We start from the raw sequence: 18912 nt of genomic DNA on the forward strand, positions 1-18912 counted from the left end.
AAAACTCTTGGGATGATTACAATACCAATTCACCCACGGGCAATGATCCCGATTTATATCATAACAAGCCCTTGCCACCAGATGACAGTGTAGGCTACATTGAGTTACTGGGTAGAGCAAGCCAACTACCATGGAGTGCAGCTACATAAGGAATAAGTAGAAGAGGATTTCCTCTCTGAAACCCTCAGTACCACACCAAGGTCATCACATACACTACCTATGCTCAAAGGGATGATCAGGCATGTAGTTGATATTTTTAACGACCCAGTCAGAGCTCGTATTATTACCACTAGACTAGACAAAAAATACAAACCAGCACCATCAGATCCAGTATATATTTAAGATCAGTTGCCTCAAGACTCCCTGGTTGTGTCCAATGCAAGGGAAACGGTCAACTCCCAGACAATAGGAGATGCTCCACCCCGGGATAAGGAATCCAAACTTATTGATGCTTCCGGGAAAAGGGTAGCCTCTCAGGCGGCCAATTTCTGGAGTGTCTCCAACACTCGAACATTGCTAGCACCATATGACCGTACCCACTGGGACGAGATGGAGCAACGTATACAAAACTTGCCCCAGGAACACAGATCTAAAGCACAAGACCTAGTGCGTGAAGGGTAACTTATTTCCAATAACACTATAAGATGTTCACTAGATGCTGCAGACACTGCTGCTAGAGCAATAAACACCAGTGTCCTCTTTAGAAGACACGCTTGGCTTCGCATATCGGGGTTTAAACTAGAGGTGCAAACCTCCATTTTAAACACTCCCTTTGAAAAAAGAGCATCTATTTGGCCCAATAGTGGATTCTCCACTGGTGAAGATGAAGGACACTGAAGGGGCAAAATCAATGAAATATAAATACCATCATTTGTAAAGCGCACAGCTACCTCCGAAGTGGTGTCCCAGTGCTGGGGGCCGTCGGGAAGATTAAGCGAGCTATTGGTCAGAGTTACATGGTGCTGGGCTAACCTGCTGCCAGGGATCGAACCGTGAACCCCGTAGTCTGGAGTCAGGCACCCTGGCCACTGTGCCACACCTCTTTCCGATGGGGGCCCTTCAGCACAAAACTGTGGTACCTTTTGGCGCTCCTTTTACAGCAGAGGCTCCAAAAATACCTCCTCAGAGACCATTACCTATAAGTGCAATACCCAACCCTCTCCATCTAGGATTTCCTACCAATCTGGCAGTCAATAACCGCAGACAATTGGGTACTACAAATTATCTGTGTTGGTTACTGCCTGGAGTTCATCAACACTCCTCCAAACATACTACCAAAGCCACACAAACTTTCACTGGATCTCCTGCAACTCCTCAAAAAAGAGGTTCTCCTTCTAAATGGGGCTGTAGAGCCTGTACCACTGCAACATCACAGGTCTGGCGTATACTTCCTAATACCCAAAAAAGATGGTTCTCTCAAACCAATATTAGATCTCAGAGAACTCAATCTTTATATTCAGTCAGATCATTTCCACATGGTAACACTTCAACAAATACTTCCTCTACTGAAGAAAGGCGACTTTATATCTACTCTAGATTTAAGATGCCTATTTTCATGATCCAATCCACCCTGCTCATCGCAAATTCCTCAGGTTTGTGGTAGCGGGTCAACTCTTCCAGTTCAAGGTACTCCCATTCGGAGTCACTACAGCCCCCAGAGTTTTCACAAAATGTCTGGCGGTAGTAGTTGCTCACCTAAGAAGACAAACCATCCATGTCTTCCCTTACTTGGACGACTGGCTCATCAAAGCCAGCACGTACCAGCAATGTCTTCAGCACACTTTCAGAATGGTTCAGTTACTACATCAACTAGGGTTCACAATCAATGTGAGAAAATCACATCTCCAACCAGCCAAAGCTGGAGCCACAATAGATACTCAAAAGGCTCTCGCCTGTCCCAGCACAGCCAGAATTCAAAATATTCAGGCTTTAATTCTCCAGTTTCAACCCAATCATTGGATTCCAGCTCAAGTTTATATGCAATGGCTGGGAATTATGGTATCTTGCATCATAATCGTCCCCCATGCCATGCTGCACATGCATCCACTTCAAGAATGCTTAGCCAGTCAGTGGAACCAGTCACAGGGTCTATTGGCCGATCTTGTGTTTATAAGTGGCCGTACTCATCGCTCTCTGCAGTGGTGGAACACACAAAATTTGTCAAAAGGATGGCCGTTCATAGACCCGATTCCACAGATAGTACTGACAGCAGATGTGTCCCTTACTGGCTGGGGAGCTCACCTACAACATCACACAGTGCAAAGTCTTTGGAGTCAACAGCAAAAGCTGCTCCACATCAATCATCTAGAGCTGCTTGCAATATTTCTAGCCCTCAAAGCGTTTCAAACTCACCTGGAGAGCAAAGCTGTCTCGGTTCGTACAGACAACATGACCGCTATGTATTACATACAAAAACAGTGGGGGCACACTCTCTCCAACTGTCCAACTTAGCTCAAGACATCTGGAGGTGGGCCATTCACCACAAACTTTATCTCATGGCTGAACACCTCCCAGAGACAGCAAATACACGAATGGAAACTCCACCCATAGGTTCTCCTCCCAAACATTTCAAATGCGGGAAGTCCCTCACATAGACCTGTTTGCCACATACCAAAACGCAAAATGCTGAACCTTCGCCTTCAGGTACCCACACCCGCAATCCAAGGGCAATGCCCTATGGATGAAGTGGTCTGGGATATTTGCTTACGCTTTTCTGCCTGTCCCACTCATTCCATTAGTGGTTCACAAGCTCAGGCAAAATCTCTCACACTAATCCTAGTAGCTCCCACATGGACACTTTAACCTTGGTTCACAACCCTGTTGGAGCGATCTCTGGTTCTGCATCAAAAGCTGCATTTAACCTCCAGTTTCTTCACATGGAGCTATGGAGAAATCAGACACCCAGATCCCACACAGCTGAATCTCGCGATCTTGCTCCTGAAATCTTAGAGTTTGGTTACTTAAGACTTCCACCTGAATGTATGAATATCATTAAGGAAGCTAGAAAACCTACTACAAGGACCTGTGGTAATAATCATATCAACCCTCTTGATGCTTCTATCCAAAACATCATATGCTATTTGTTAAACTTGCAACAGTCAGCATTGGCTTATACCTCTATTAGACTACACCTAGCGGCAATCGCTGCATATCTACAAAAAAGACAGCATTTGTTGTTGTTTAGAGTACCTGTGATCAAAGTTTTCATGGAAGGACTAAAAATAGTTATACCACCAAAACTTCCACCAGCTTCACTGTGGAATCTTAATATAGTCCTTACAAGATTAATGGGCCTTTTGAGCCCATGCACAAATGCGAACTACAGTTCCTCTCCTGGAAAATAGCTTTCCTCATTGCAATCACATCATTAAGGAGAGTGAGTGAATTAGGCATTAACCGTTTAAGAACCATTTTTTCAACTACACAAAGACAAAGTGGATCTTCGTACTAATCCTAATTTTTTTTTTACCTAAGGTCGGATCTGCATTATCACTTAAATCAGTCGGTAGGATTACCCGTATTCTTTCTTCACCCTGATTAAGTTGCAGAAAGAGCTCTACACACCTTAGATGTTAAAAGAGCACTCTTGTACTTCACTGAAAGGACAAAATCTTTTCGTAAAACCAAACAACTCTTTGTTGCTTTTGTACCACCACACAAAGGCAATCCTATCTCAAAATCAGGTATTGCAAGATGGATTGTTAAATGCATTCAAATATGTTATGCGAAAGTAAAAAGAACTCTTAACTGTACCCCCTAGGGCACATTCCACTCGTAAGCTAGGGGCCACTATGGCTTTTTTAGGAAACATTCCTATTGTTGAGATTTGCAAAGCTGCAACATGGTCTACACCACACACACTCATTAAACAATATTGTGTAGATGTGTCAGCAAGACAACAAGCGAATGTGGCCAAGCAGTACTTAAAACACTATTTCAGACAGCTCTAACAGCTACATGTTAGCCACCACTGTGGGAGGATACTGCTACAAAATCTTTGCACAGCATGTGATCTACAGCTCACATGCTCCGAACGGATAATGTTACTTACCCAGTAAGCATTTGTTCTTGGCATGTAAAGCTGTAGAGCCACATGCACCCACCCGCCTCCCCGGATACCTGTAGCTGCTGCAGCTCTTTTTAATTTACATACATACGCATGGACGTTTCTATTCTTTACTACTACTCCATTCTCACCCTCTGCTGCAAACAATCTAACAATGGAGTCGATGCCCATGCGCACTATCATCCAAAGGAGGAGTCGCCTACGTCGTGACTGGAAAGACTTCTTCGAAGAAAAACAAGTGCAAACCTCCGGACCCAACACTAGATGGCGAGCTTTGCACAGCATGTGGCTCTACAGCTCTACACGCCAAGAACAGATGCTTACTGGGTAAGTAACATTATCCATTTATAGCCCCAATAACTTGACTAATTTATGCAGTGACATATATTCATGTTAAACATAGAAAAATATAACCATAAGTAATATGTACATTTGTTAAACAGTACTAATGAAAATCTAGATGTTTACACACAAGATTATTATACACATGTATACCAAGGAATGCACATATCTAGGTACACAGATATAATCCATATAATTGTTTATATACACAGAGATATGCTGTGCATTTATGTTCGAGTATGGTTGTTATGAGGGGAAGAACCAACTCTTGAGTAGTCTTCTGAAGGTAAGGTGGTTCTCATGTTTGGGGATAAAGAGTTCCTTGTTTCCTTATCAGATTCTAAGTTAGGCAAAATGTCGAAGGTTGATGTAACAGTCCGCCGGCCTGCCTTAATGGATAAAGATGTAAACAATGTTATCCTTTTTTTAATTTTTTTTAATTCTTTTTTATTGATGACCAAGTGTATACAATCACTATTCATTTAGATGCGCACAGAGATTGAGACCTATTCATTAAACATTGCTTTATCACTCCACATAGCTTCTTATTTCACCCACTTCGCACCTCCTATCTTTCAATGCTACTCACTACCTAAGGGGGATGTGGATCTGGGGTGAGAGGGCATACAAATGTTCCCTCTGTACAAGCTCCACTTGTTCCATATTAGTGTCCATTTCTTAGGACACCTCCAAGATGCATACACAGTTTTTTTTTCTGTTATCATACACCGGTCCATATCTTTTTTCTAAGCATTCACAGTTGGTGCCTCCTTCGCCCCCTCCCATGTGTTTGCGATATTACGCTTGGCGACTACCATTCCTAACGTTGCCCATGTTCTATCTTTACTACCTAGATCTGTAGTTTCCCAGATGTTTAGGAGGCATTTTTTGCCTTCTGGTGCCATCGTTGTTCTAAGTACTTCACTCATACAGTGGTGCACTCGTACCCAATATCTTTTAATGTGTACACATTCCCAGAGTATGTGGATAAACGCACCCTCCTGGTTACACTGCCTCTCACACATGGGATCCTCCCTGTATCCCATTTTGACCAGCGCGGGGCCAGAGAGATATGTTCTGTGTAATATTTTAAGTTGTATCAACCTTAGTCTTGAAGAAATTGCCACCTCTTTTGGGGAGGTCAGGGCCTCCTGCCAATCTGCCTCCTAGCCATCTGTAATATCGTTTTCCCAATTCCTAAGGAGTTGTAAGAGAGGGTCAGGCACATTATTAACTAGTATGTGGTAGGTCAAGGAGATAACTTTTCTGGGCATATAGTCGTTGAATTCTATCCTCTGGTGGAGAGGATTCCGGGGATGCTTCTCCCTTGGGGATGATTTCCTGCAGAACAATATTATCTTTAATAACTTAAACGACAAACATAACATAATCATAATATGTACCAACTCATTGACCTACGAAGTTGACTGCTGCACTTTGACAGGAATTTAATCTCACACTGACAGTGTTGGTTGCTTTGGACCCCCATCTGAAATATAAAGACTTCCCGGCTCAAATTAGGATAAGGAACATTAAACAAGTCCAGAGTCTTCAGGACCTTACAAGTGTTTAGCCATGCAGCACATTAGCCAGTTAATAATTCCACCATTCAATTTTACGCCCTATGATGTTTAAGGACGCGATCCCTGTGTGTCATGGACAGAAACATGCTTTGTAATGTACCGTTTCAACACTGGGCTGCAGAAGTCAATGCAGACTATCAGTCTATGCATTGTAAACTGTGATTACGTAATTGCGATTCTTAGGAATTCGCAAGTAGGTATTCACAAACAATTTTGATGCATGTAACCATATCACTTTTAATAGCAGTTTGAGGTGTGGGTGAAACTCTTCCTTCCATGTGTTAAAGAAGTACGTTTATTTTTTATTTTTAAGACTTTTTGCATTTTCTTACATGTTTGCTGCATGATTAACATGCCAACTATTTTCAGGGCTAGGCGGGTTCACAGCTGCTAGAGCCAGAGCTCACCCTTGAATTGGCTCTCACTGGCGATTTATTGGCTCGCCCACCTCTGCTTTGAACTGGGGAACCAGGTTTGAGTGCCGACGTCCGCTTAAAATCCTGTGATTCTAGACAAATCACTTAATCTCCCTGTGCCCAAAAATATGAATCTAAACTAGTTTAAAGTAGCTGGTGCTCATGTAAAGCGCATCAATGTCCTTGGGTCAGAGTTCGCGCTATATGAAACTGAGGGAAAAAAAGGGTATGTAAGTATGAGTCTGTACATGTGCGTTTCTATTTACCATGTGTCACATTATAAGTTTATTTGCACGTTATGTCTTTTGGGCGTATGCATGAGTTTTTATGGTTGTATATGCTTTGTTTATATTTCTACATGTGAATCTACTCGTGTTTGTATATGTACTTTTTTGTATATATGTCTGTGTGTACATATGCGTGTCTAGCTACCTGTATAAATGTGTGGCAGTGCCTGTGATTCTGTGTGTCTATGTATGTACCTCGGCGTATTTATTTACGTACAAGTCTAAGGGAAATTGGGTGTGTGTGTGTGTGTGTGTGTGTGTGTGTGTGTGTGTGTGTGTGTGTGTGTGTGTGTGTGTGTGTGTGTGTGTGTGTGTGTGTGTGTGTGTGTGTGTGTGTGTGTGTGTGTGTGTGTGTGTGTGTGTGTGTGTGTGTGTGTGTGTGTGTGTGTGTGTGTGTGTGTGTGTGTGTGTGTGTGTGTGTGTGTGTGTGTGTGTGTGTGTGTGTGTGTGTGTGTGTGTGTGTGTGTGTGTGTGTGTGTGTGTGTGTGTGTGTGTGTGTGTGTGTGTGTGTGTGTGTGTGTGTACTAATAACCGTTGTGTGTGTGCACCTATATGTTTGCCAATAAGCATGTGTCCCTGTGTGAGAGAGACGTTGCTTATGCCACTGCAGCTGTGCTTAAAGCATGTGACTGTGCCAGTCAGTGTCAATGTATCTGTAATAAGGGTATCGATTGGCATTTTGTGTTTCTCCGCCATGGCCTGTGGTGCAGGAGAGAGCCGCAACAGCCCCCAATACCATTATAGGATTTTGCAGTAGTGTAATTCCACACACACTTTCAATGCACACATGCAGGAATGGGTTTTAAACACAACTATACAGATATACTCGCATACACCCATGTTGTCACATATAAACACGTCCTCGCATGCCAGTGTACACTGAGATACACTGTTTCAGACACACTCTCACGCACACACACTGCAGAGACACGCATGATGGGGGTAATAGCAAGGTGGTGAAAAGGGGGGCTGTAGGTGGGAACAATGTCAATGGAATGAGTGAGGGAGAGAGTGGTTAGAATGGTGGAAGGTAGAGAAGGAAAAGCTGTAGACAAGATTGGATCAGATGGAAAGATGTCAGTAGCAAGGGAAGTTGAAGAGGGCGGGGGAAAGAGCAAAATTCCACCAAGTTTGAAATTGTGTCCCTTGCAATCAGTGCCATTGAGGAGATATAATGTGGGGGCAATGGAAGGCATCTAGAGTAAAAGGGAAGGGTGAGCTTAAATAGGGGTAAGCAGAGGGCAGTAACAGAAGAGGGTTGGGGAGATGGGAAAAATGTAGGTAAACAATGATTAGGGAATAGTTCGGAATTGAGGTTTGGGAAACATTGGGTGAGCCTGGGAATGCAGACGGGATCGGGAAACAAAGGTGTGGGGAGGGGCTGTTAGTGAGGAGTAAAAGCCCCAGTGGGGAGCTTTAGCAAATGTATGGTGAGTGATTGGTGAAGAATGAGGGGGTTCATAATAAGAAGGGGGAGCAACTAACAGAGAAGTAAGGTGAGGGGTGAAGAGGTGGACGAATTGAGGGGTTAGGACAATGATGGCAAGTCACTAACAGAACAAGTATTGGCTGCACGGCCGTGAAAGCGACGCGGTTGCGAAAGTGAAAGCGATCACGCTAAGAAGCAGCAGCTGTTTGCCTGTGTGCGCGCGCGTGCAGTCTGCTCTTTTTCGAAGCAAATGCTCGTGGCGCTCCCCTGCAAGGTGGATGCCGCCACAAGCACGAGCATGTGCTTCGAAAAAGAGCAGAAACTAAAAAGGAAGACCTAAAAAGGAAAGACTTTTTATTTTTCATTGTATCATTTGCCAACTATAAAAATTCTGTACGTTGTCTGTTTCTGTAGAAAAGTAGTATCTGCTTTCGTGGTCACCCCCACTTTTTGCTGGTGTCATTATGTTTTTCTGACTAGTCTGGATGGAATCCTGCTAACCAGGACCCCAGTCTCTGTGCTTCTTCCCCAAATTGGACGTGGTGAGAACTTGGGTACACTCCAGATTGGCTACTGGGGTACCCTTGTAAGTCACTAGTATATGGTACTAAGGTACCCAGGGCATCGGTACACCAGGGGTGTCCCATGGGCTGAAGCATGTAGTATGCCACCCATGAGATACCACTCAAATTGTGACTCCAGGTTTGCCATTGCTAGCACCACTTACGACCGATAACAGTGTCACTATATCTGAAGTCACTACACTTAAAAACTAGAAGTTACCCCTAAGGCAGGCCTTTCAATCCTGAAGACCGGGTCCTGGGTACTAAGTGGGAGGGTGGCCCTGCATGAGATGGGTGCCCCTACAACCTTCGGAGTACTTTTTTCCGGGTTGTAAGTGTATCAGCCATTATGACATATAGAGTGGCCATGCGTCATTACTCGATGACCAGCTCTAAACTGGCTGTAACAAATCCTCTCATGTTTGGTATCAAACATGTTGGAATCGTACCCCCACACCGTAAATGGTGTGGGGCTATGATTCCATGCCCTGTAAAGCTCCTCTGGGAGGCCCTCAGTGCTCCCCGGTACAAGTCTTCCAAAACCGGAAAGCAAGCTAGGGCTGCTGCCGACCAGAGACACGTTTCTGCCCTCCTGCTGCTGAGCCAAGCTCAAGCAGGGGAAGGCAGAACAGTAGATACCCTGTCACAGGGAGGTGTGACTACCTCCCATGCAGGGTTTAGTGTATTGGGGCAGGGTGGGTGCGCTCACCAGCGCCACTGAGACTGTTTGAGGGGCATATTTGGTGCCCTCCTTACATACTCCAGTTCAAACCAGGTAAGGGAGCCGTTGGACAAAGAACATGGGAGTACCCTCCCCACTGTCCAGCCCCTCCCCAGGGAGGAACCCCTGAATCACCCCAACCCTTTCCTAAGGGTACTTAAGGGCTTAACTGTGGGTGGGTCCCTAGATTCGTCGTCGGACAAGATTCAGATCCCATACCACTTCAACTTCGACCATCTGGACACTCTGCACTTAGCTAGACTTCGCTTTGGGAACCGAGCCTGCACCAGGTAAGAGTCCTGCTGCTCCTGGTCTCTTCATCCTGCTGGTCTTCTGCAACATCTGTGCCCGTGCTCCATACAGGTTCTTCACCAGGCCTGTGGGCATCCAAGACACCCGAAGGAATCTCCCTTGGAGTGAAGAAGTCACTTCCCTGCATCTACAGGCACCGCAGCACAGCTTACTGGTCTGCTGATCCTGAGTGCCCACGGACTCCAAAAGGCTCAGCAACACAGGTGCTGGTTCTACAACTCCATTAAGGCCTGCACTGTCTTCATACCAAGTTTGAGGCCAGTATCCCTCGTCGGATCCGTTGGAACACATCCCCTGTGCACCGTGTCAACTTGCCGTTGCCAAGGCTTGTTGACTGGCCCCTCCAGAGCTTTTTGGGCGCCAAGAAGCTCCATCGTCAAGCAACTCCTGCAGCCAAGATCTTCACCCTCACTGCTTCCTCTGCACTGTGGGACTTCTTCATTGGTGAGCTGCTCAAGGTCCTCTTGCGACTCCTGTGCCTCTGGCCCGTTGGTGTCTTTATTGGCTCCAGTGGGATCCCCTGCTTGCTCGTGGCCTGCTCGGACTTACCTGCTCAGACTTACCTGCTCGTGGAGAGTCACTTGAACCTTGCTGGTCCCAACACTGCACTTTTTTCGTCTGCTTTGTGTTTGCTGCTACCAAGGCTTGTTAGTCCCCCTGCCAGGCACTGATGCCCTTGCTCTCGACATCCGACGTGGGACCGCTCGTAAAAGAACTTTGGTCTTTCCCAAAGTTTCCTGGTCCGCACGCTGCATCTTCAAGGGCACCGTCAACCTCTCCTGCATCCCTGACATCAGAGAGCATTCTACTTCCGCGCCTCCTCGTCACCCCTGAGTGGCATAGACCCTACCCTGTCCCCTCTGCTTGCAAGTTCTTCTCACCTTGAATCCACCTTTGGGTGGGTTCCACCGGACTCCATCTTCTTCTCCAGCAGCATCTTTCCTGCAGTCCTCCATTGTGGTCTACAGCAGTTTCTGTTGTCACTTGACACCTAGGCACTCGCCTTCTCTGGTGTGTTTTTTTTATCCTGGTGCCTGGGGTATCCACAGGTGGGGTGACTCTCAAACCTTCTATCTTCCATGGGGTATCTTAAGGGTCCACTGGGAAGGGTCCTTTTTCTTTAAAACTGCAACCGCAACTTACCTATTGACTAACATTGAGCACCTAGTCGTGTTCTCACTCTGCACACGACCCCTGTGAGGATCCTAGATGCTCACCTTGGAAGATTTCTTGGGTCCCCGGCTCTTCTTCTTCTTCTTGTGGGTCCACTCTTGTCTTGAGTCGTGGTTTGCATTTCACTATTTTAGTATATGGTTTGGTCTCCTCTAGGAGACCACTGTGTATTTGTGCTACTTATGTGCTCTATTTTCTAAGTATCATTTGTATTGTACTTGTATCTTCGGGTAGGAGATAATACAATGTGTTAGTGAGTGTTTGTAATAAAATACTGTAAGAAACACGACTGCGAGTCAAACCGGAAGTGGCCGGAAGATTGGTGGGGACGCGCAGTCCCTATCGAAAGACTCGAGCGGTCTAGTGTTCAGGACAGAGGTGGAGCAGCTGGCATCATCGGGGGCTGACGGAGAAAAAGGTGACTAGCAGGAAAGAGGCGTGGTGGAGCACCTCGGCGGAGGAAGCGCGGAGACGAAGACGCCGGAGAAGAGAGGCAAACGAAACGAGAACTGGGAGGAAGAAGGCAGAAGACCCGAATTCCAAGGAGACGCCGTATGTATTGCGCTAGAGCCCGGCGACACAAGGAAGGGAGAGAACGCCCTGGGTCCCGACGCCACGACCCTGGTCACAGGTCGTGGCTTAAGGCGAGTATCGGAAAGGAGATCGTTCTAGTGGGGGTGGTGGGGAAGCATAGGGAATTGATTCGCACGTGTGTTTTGTTGTTATTTTTTATAAGCACAGCGGGAAAAAAACCCTCACTCCACCCCCCTCCTGATTCACAGCGTCCGGTGATGGTGGCACGTATCGATAGATAGTCCAACCTAGTGGTAACCCCGTATTGTCCTTTTCTTCCTTTTTCCTGCACCCTGGACCTGAGATAGAGAGAACGCCCAGAGCCTTCTGTGAAAAGACACCGATTGTTATACAAGCAAAAATGATGCAGGATACTTTAAATGAGTCGGGTACATAACAAAAACCCTACACAAATTAAACATACACGTGTCCCCCTATAGTTTCTAAGAGAACCACACTGAGGAAATCTGACAAGTGCAACACTATATGGCTGTTTACTAAATAGGCCTGTTGTGTGTCACCTTCCAGCCCACAATCCAACTGCCTGCTCACAAATACATATTTTTATAGCTGCACTGTGTGATTCTTTTTCACTTAACCTATACCATAAGATTAAGTAGTGGTAAAACAAGCTGCTTTACACACCTTCTGGACTAAGCCTGAAGGCTGCTCTCCACAGCTACCACTTGGAGAGCTTTCTAAGGTTGTCTAAAACCAGTAAAATCACCTTAAGGGTTGCCTGGATTAGTACTGGGTGTTACACTTAACAAAAGTGAGCACCATACACTAAGCCAGCCTCCCACAGTTTCATTTGTTCATATGGTACTACCTGGCCAGGCCTAGAAGGAATACCTTACGATCAAAATGTAACCATGCTGTGGCCATAAGGTCTTTAGTTTCGGTCTTACCTTTAGGGCAAAATTAGTTTTTGACTCAACGGGGTTCAGACTGAAAACGTTTGCTAGTCAGAATTTGTAGTCCTCCCTTACCCCTTGAAGACTGCTACCTATGGGATGAATTGTTTTGTTAGGGCTATTCTAAATGTCCTCATTCATTTACTTTTGAGAGTTTTAGCCCTGTTTGTGTTTAGGGAGATTTTAAAAAAACACCTTTTGACCCCCTGGCCATCCTAATGATCTCCTTTTTATCCTCTGTTTTTGTCTTATTTGATTTTTTGCTTTTTATGCAAAAACTTTACTTGGAAATTCAGTGCTTTACATCTTAACTGTCTTTGTCTTTTGATGCTGCATATATCACCTCATGTGTTTGTGAGGACTGCCTTTCTGCCCTGGCATGGTTATGAAAGATGAACCAAGAAACCCTTGAGCATGCTTCTTCAACCCTGTACACTGGACCGTTGTGCTTCTCGAGTCATGCAGATTTCTTGGACTATTGTTAAATTTGTACTTTGCTTGCGAAAAAATTGTACTAAGAAGTGTATTAAGCGACCGTGATTGGCAGCCTTTCAAGAGTAAGTGCCTAAAGGTTTGCTTGTGAAAAAACAAAGGAATTAACCAACCGCCACTTGAAAGTTGATATTTCTACATAGAAAAACTGTTAGAATTGGGGGACTTTCTGGTTAGCTATTCTCCTTAATATATGATCAGCATGTTCAACATGCGCACCACAAACCTTGAATGGTTTTTTAAAGATGATCTTAAAGAAAAATGTGGACAATTTAAAAAAAAAGCCATATATATATATCAACTGTTTTGTTTTTCTTTTTACTGTTTAGATATTATTGAATGCGGAGTTGGTGAAAGCCTGTCCAGAAATAGCTCAGTGTGTACACAGCTTTCTTGAAAACAAAGCTTATAATAAAGGAAAAGGGGATTTTGCCCGCAAGGTAAACAAAAGCATATAATGAACATTTTAAGTGCATTTTCTTATATAAAGTTTCATTGTTTCCCCAGAGCTTATTAATGGAAAATATGTTCAATATTTTAAAGATCCGAATGTAAAAGTGTTTTAAAATTGATTGAAATTCCTGTAAAGCAGAGATGCATAATTGCCAACTGCTTGCTAGTTAACTCCTTGTTGTTTATCTGACAAGTTTGAGGTTTAGTTTATACAAGCATAATCCAGCTTCTGTGGGACAGATAGATACCTTAGACTGGATACACAGTTCGCAAAGTCTTGCAAATAATCATTAATAATTTTCATTGACACCGTCCATTCATTTTACCACATCAATATGAATTACTTTGTTTGTGATTAATAAGGATTTTGCAAATCCATGGTTGCAGGTTGGAATTTGCTGGTGTTTTGTGCTGGTCCAGAAAGCAGTGCATCAGCCTAGCATCAAAGAATGAGCTGTTCATGAGAGGTGTGTTCTTCCATCAAATGAGGCATACCCAAATTGTTGAAAGGATTGACATTAAATCTGCTCCTGACTATACTGCATTGGGATAGCTGGCCATTTTCTTCTATTCCAACATAAACAAATGCAAGCCAGGAACCAGTTAAAAATTCCAGAACACACTTAAACACCTGCTGAAGGTAAAAGACCCAGTCACAGGCCAAACACTAACGTTTGAAGAGGAAGCTACATCCTGATTCTTGGAGTCAAGGAGGCATTCCAGGCCTGAATTTATGATTGTATCTGGCGCAACCACGGGGGATGAAAGCACCGTCTCCGTAAGCCTTGATCCACTCTTTGACTCATTCATCTACAAAAGTTACACTCCCTAGTTATTTTGTCCCGGATTCTTTTTATTTCAATATGATGTCCTTTCGTGGTCAGATGTAAAGATTATCTGTTTTCATGAGTGTCAAAATTTCGATACCCTTTAATACCACTCTCTGAGATGCTGTTCTGTCTGTCACCTTGATTCACCTGCTGGCTCTGAATTCTTTTCCCTCACAGTTTTGATGCTTTCTCCCTGATTGTCGTATATTTCCTTTTTCTGATAGGTAAGCTAGGAACCCTTTCTCCCTCTGATCATTAGATAGCAATATGGTGAGTTCACATTCCTATGCCTGCAAAGTATGTCTAACAGAACATACGAGTTGTGCTTGGGTACAGATTATAAAACAATTGAGTATACCACAGAAGCACTTTAAATGTGATTCTATGTTGAACCAAAGTCACTGTTTATTGTGAAAGGCAATGTAAGCAATGGTCCTATTTGATTAAGCATAGTTCAAAGGAAACTGTATTTCGATTAGCGTGCTAGGAGTGGATTCATTTAGCTTGAAAACTGGCATGTATATAAATCGAGTGAGCAAGCTAGCAGACAACAGACTATAGTATTGGTTACCCAATTGTGGAGTTTGGAGACTTTTAATAAATATCTATGCCCGGAACATGGTGGTAGCAGTGTTTGCCAACAGCTGCAGCTTGCAGGACACATGGATCTACATTCTTCAGTCCAAACAAATTTGGAGGTTTTTAACCTTTAACTGATGAGAGCACCTTGACTCATGGAGAGGGTTAGACAGGGGACAGGTTAAACTTGCAGCATGTATCTGTTTTCTAAGAATCCGTCGTGGAGATATCTGTGTCCGGAAAAATGACATGAAGATAAATCTGTGTGCCATCAGCTTAGAGTGACACTTGTCTGTCTGAGACGTTTTAGAGCATTGGCAATGTGGGTTCTAGTTCAGAGCCCCAACCTTTCAGGGAGGCCCATGATAGTCAACCCTGTTCTACAGAGTCTTTCCCTGATTATCTTGAATAATTCCTAAACAAATTTTAAAATCCGCTATCCTTTAATTTCTTAATGTGGGTGCTCTGTTAGTCTATTATTTGCAGAGAAATGTTGTTTGTTTTATGCTACATTTATAAAAAAGTTCATTTTAGATCAAAACAGGACCTCATGTATGAGAAACTGGAGGGTGTCACAGAGATTATTTGCAGTAATGTTAGTGAGCTGCTGCTGTGTTACAATATTGTCACCATCCTTGAATATTAAATGTAAACACATTTAGAATTTGGACGGGAGCACAGTGACCCAGCCAAAGGGGCCATGAAAGAGCTAAATTGGATTATAGAGTAAAAGCTGTTTCGAACAGGGGCCCCAAAATCCTTAAAATGTCCCTGTTGTCTGTAGAATATCATTCTTATTTTGTGAACCTTGTGAACATAAAAGTTTTTTTTTTAAGGTTCATTTTCCTTATTCTGATTATCAAGCCTTCTACATTGAAGGCTGAGCATATGGTAGAAAGACATTTATGTGTGAATCTTTGAAGGCAGGGCTCTGCCCCTACTTAGCATAGCAATCCTAAAGATTTATTTATTTATTTATTTATTTCGATTTATATAGCGCTATATAACCCCGGGGTCTCTAAGCGCTTGTCCAGTAAACACCACAGGAACCAAAAGAAACACTGCAGGAAATTTATATCCCTCCCCAAGCTTTCTGGAAAAGAACAGTCTTCAGCCTCTTGCGAAAGGTCAACAAATTAGGTTCTTTGCGCAAGTCCACCGGTAGACTGTTCCAGGCCCCTGGGAGGGTGTTAGAAATGGCACGACCGCCCACTGTCGCCAATCTAAACCGAGGTTGCATGAGCAGGGTTGCTTCAGCCGATCTTAACACCCTGGCTGGTGTGTAATCTGCTCTATTATACGGTTTCCTACCTCCCACACTGATGCTCTTCTGGCCATATATAAAAAGAAAATGAGCCCGCCTTCCCCGACTCCCCTGTCCAACCAACCATTACAACAGAAATTCTTGCCTAACATGTTCGTACAGCCTCACATCATCCAACTATGAAAAACTCAGTGGCGATGTAGGGACAGATAAGGAGATCACTAATAAACACCGCCCTTTAAACCAGCCTTTGTAGTGAAGGCACTCTTGGAATGGTAGCCCCCTTATGTGTATGGCCTTTTATCTAAGAAAAACATATTTAGGCATAGCCATCGAAGAAATGTCATGTCTTTAAAATACGTTGAGGGATGTGAATGTTACAGCATACGCTCCAGCCACTGCTGTTATTGCCCATTGGGATGGAGATGTGGCCACTCTGGAGAAAGCTTGGCTAATCACCTCTGGGGCAGAGACCAGGCGCAAACCAAAGTGACTGTGCCATTTATTTTTAAGTTTACTGCTCATGAAAAAGATGATAAAAGCCTAGCCACCCATCTCATTAACAACCACCTTCTCAGCACCACTTATTCCGGATTCAGGCATAATCACCGTACAGAAACTTCCCTCATCCCTGCCATGCACAACTTCCAGCTGATCTTGGACGAAGGTGACACTACTGCCTTCACCCTACTGGATCTTTCTGCAGCCTTTGACACAGTGTCTCACCCCATCTTATCTAAGACAGCACATAGCCAGCATCCAAGTCTCGCACTTTGCAGGATTTGCTCCTTCCTGACAGGAAGGACCCAGTCTGTAAACCTGGCCTTCTTCGCCTCAGATGCCGTCAACCTCATCTGCGGAGTTCAACAAGGATCTTTACTTAGCCCCACGGCCCCACTCTGTTCAACACCTACAGGATCCCACTCGCCAGCATCACCCCGGCCCACAGAATCAGCATGATGTCCTATACTGATGACTCATCTTATTGTCTTCCTCTCCGAGAAGACATCAAACCCTGGCCCAATTTCTCTGTCTGCATGACCAAAGTCGCCAGATGGATGCAAACCAACTGCCTCAAGCTCAACACAGATACAACTGAAGTTGTAATGTTTGGCAAAGACTCCTCACTCTGGGACTCCACCTGGCGTCCCGCCAAACTCTGACCCACAACCCTGCTGGCAGCTCACACTAAGAACCTCAAAGTGGTAATCGAAAACAATTCACCATGTCTGCCAGAGTAAATGCAGTCTCCATCTCATGCTTTCACACACTCGAGATGCTCAAGAAGATTTTCAAATTGCTCCCCACCATCACTTGCAGAACTATCACCCAAGCCATCATCACCAGTATTTTGTACTATGGCAACATTCTCAATGCTGGAATAAAAGCTCAATGGGCCAGAAGAATTTAGACCATACAAAATTTAGTAGCCAGACTCATTCTCAACTTCTCCCTCTGCACTTAAATGACCCCGCACCTCAAAGAGCTGCACCAGCTCTCTGTCCACAAACAAGCACTCCTCAAACTCTTCACGCACACATACAAAGCCTTACACAACATTGGCCCCATGTACCTTAACAACCACATAAACGTCCATAAACCTAAAAGACCCATCCGTTCAGCTAGATTCCTACTTTCACACACTTCCCACATACACAGAACCAAATCTTGAGGTTGTACCTTCTTCTGCCTTGCTCCTAAATCCTGGAACGACCATCCCTTGCACATCCGGACCTCCTTCTCAGTGCTTAAATTCTGCAAAAAGGGAAGGTAATAGCAACATAAAGCAAACAAAGTTGCATGCAGCAGCTGCTCGAACAAAAGTAGTATTTTTGTCAGTTTCTTATTTTTTTTTCACTCTATTTCAACAGCTTTTGGGGGGAGCACAGATCCTTAAGAGTTTCAGTTACCTGGCTCTCTCAAAGGTTGTTTCAAATTCTTGTAATTTTGGACAAAACTGATTAAAGCTTGTGCTTTATATAGTCATATCATTCCAATACCTTGACTCCTCTGCCAAAGGTAATGATTAGACATTTGTATGTTTGGAGGTGATTTATCAACTGAAATACATGCAATTGTATTTTATATCTGTATAATATGTTATTATATCGGAGAGATTTATTTTTATAGCCAAAAAAACAATAGTTTTAGGTATGCAGGATTGCCAGCTACTTCTGCTTTTCAACCTACACATTGGCTAATGGCCAATATTATTGTGTTGCGTTGCCTTCTTAAATTTCTCTGTAAGCCCTGTAAGGTGTGTGTTTTCAATTTCTCAGGGATATGTTTTTTTTTCCAAACTATTGATAATTTTTGTTGCCGGGACTGTAGTACTTATTGAAAGGTGATTGAAAGAAGGATCAGGCCACAGACTTCACATAGATGCTTTGCATTTATAATTTAAGTTGTGTTAAAATGTCAGTCCAGCACATGTTCTATTTTATGATCTTTCCGTACCAGAAAATAAATGCTCAGTAAATGCTGTTGAACTGAAATGTGTCATTAAGTTCCCCATCATGACTAGTGGATCTGATAGACATCTAGCCGCAGATTTCTTAACTTGGAATTATCACCAGGCTTCAGACTTGATCTGGAATTTTTTTGCAGCAGCACCTCTGCACGCGGGAGGACGGCACCATACGACCCCACCCTGACATCGTTCACGGATGTGACGTCAGCAAGGTCATTTAAGTTCCTCCTGGTGCGCTGACGTCCGTTTTCTTCTTTTCCGCATGCAACACGGATCCGGAGTAAGCGGGTCCTCTGGGATGTTTTCAGGCCCCCTTTGAAGCTTTTGCATCTGGAACAGTGTGCGATGCCTTCGGGCTTTAAGACGTGTGCCTCCTGTTCGCGGCAAATGGCAGCGACAGACACACACCTTATCTGCATGTCGTGCCTGGACGAACAACTTGACT

General features: G+C 44.1%; 1 protein-coding gene across 10 annotated transcripts in view; it reads left to right on the forward strand.

Moving 5' to 3' along the window:
- The window catches only part of SNX13 (sorting nexin 13), a 598803-nt gene that overhangs the window by 434634 nt on the left and 145257 nt on the right, over positions 1 to 18912 (forward strand). For all 10 annotated transcript variants that reach the window (XM_086941899.1, XM_086941902.1, XM_086941894.1 and 7 more), the window contains one exon: positions 13201 to 13311. In XM_086941899.1, the coding sequence (XP_086798025.1) occupies positions 13201 to 13311 (111 nt within the window). The remainder of the gene's footprint in view (positions 1 to 13200; positions 13312 to 18912) is intronic.

The sequence above is a fragment of the Lissotriton vulgaris genome, chromosome 10 (genome assembly GCF_964263255.1).
Source record: "Lissotriton vulgaris chromosome 10, aLisVul1.2, whole genome shotgun sequence".
Classification (NCBI taxonomy): Eukaryota; Metazoa; Chordata; class Amphibia; order Caudata; family Salamandridae; genus Lissotriton; species Lissotriton vulgaris.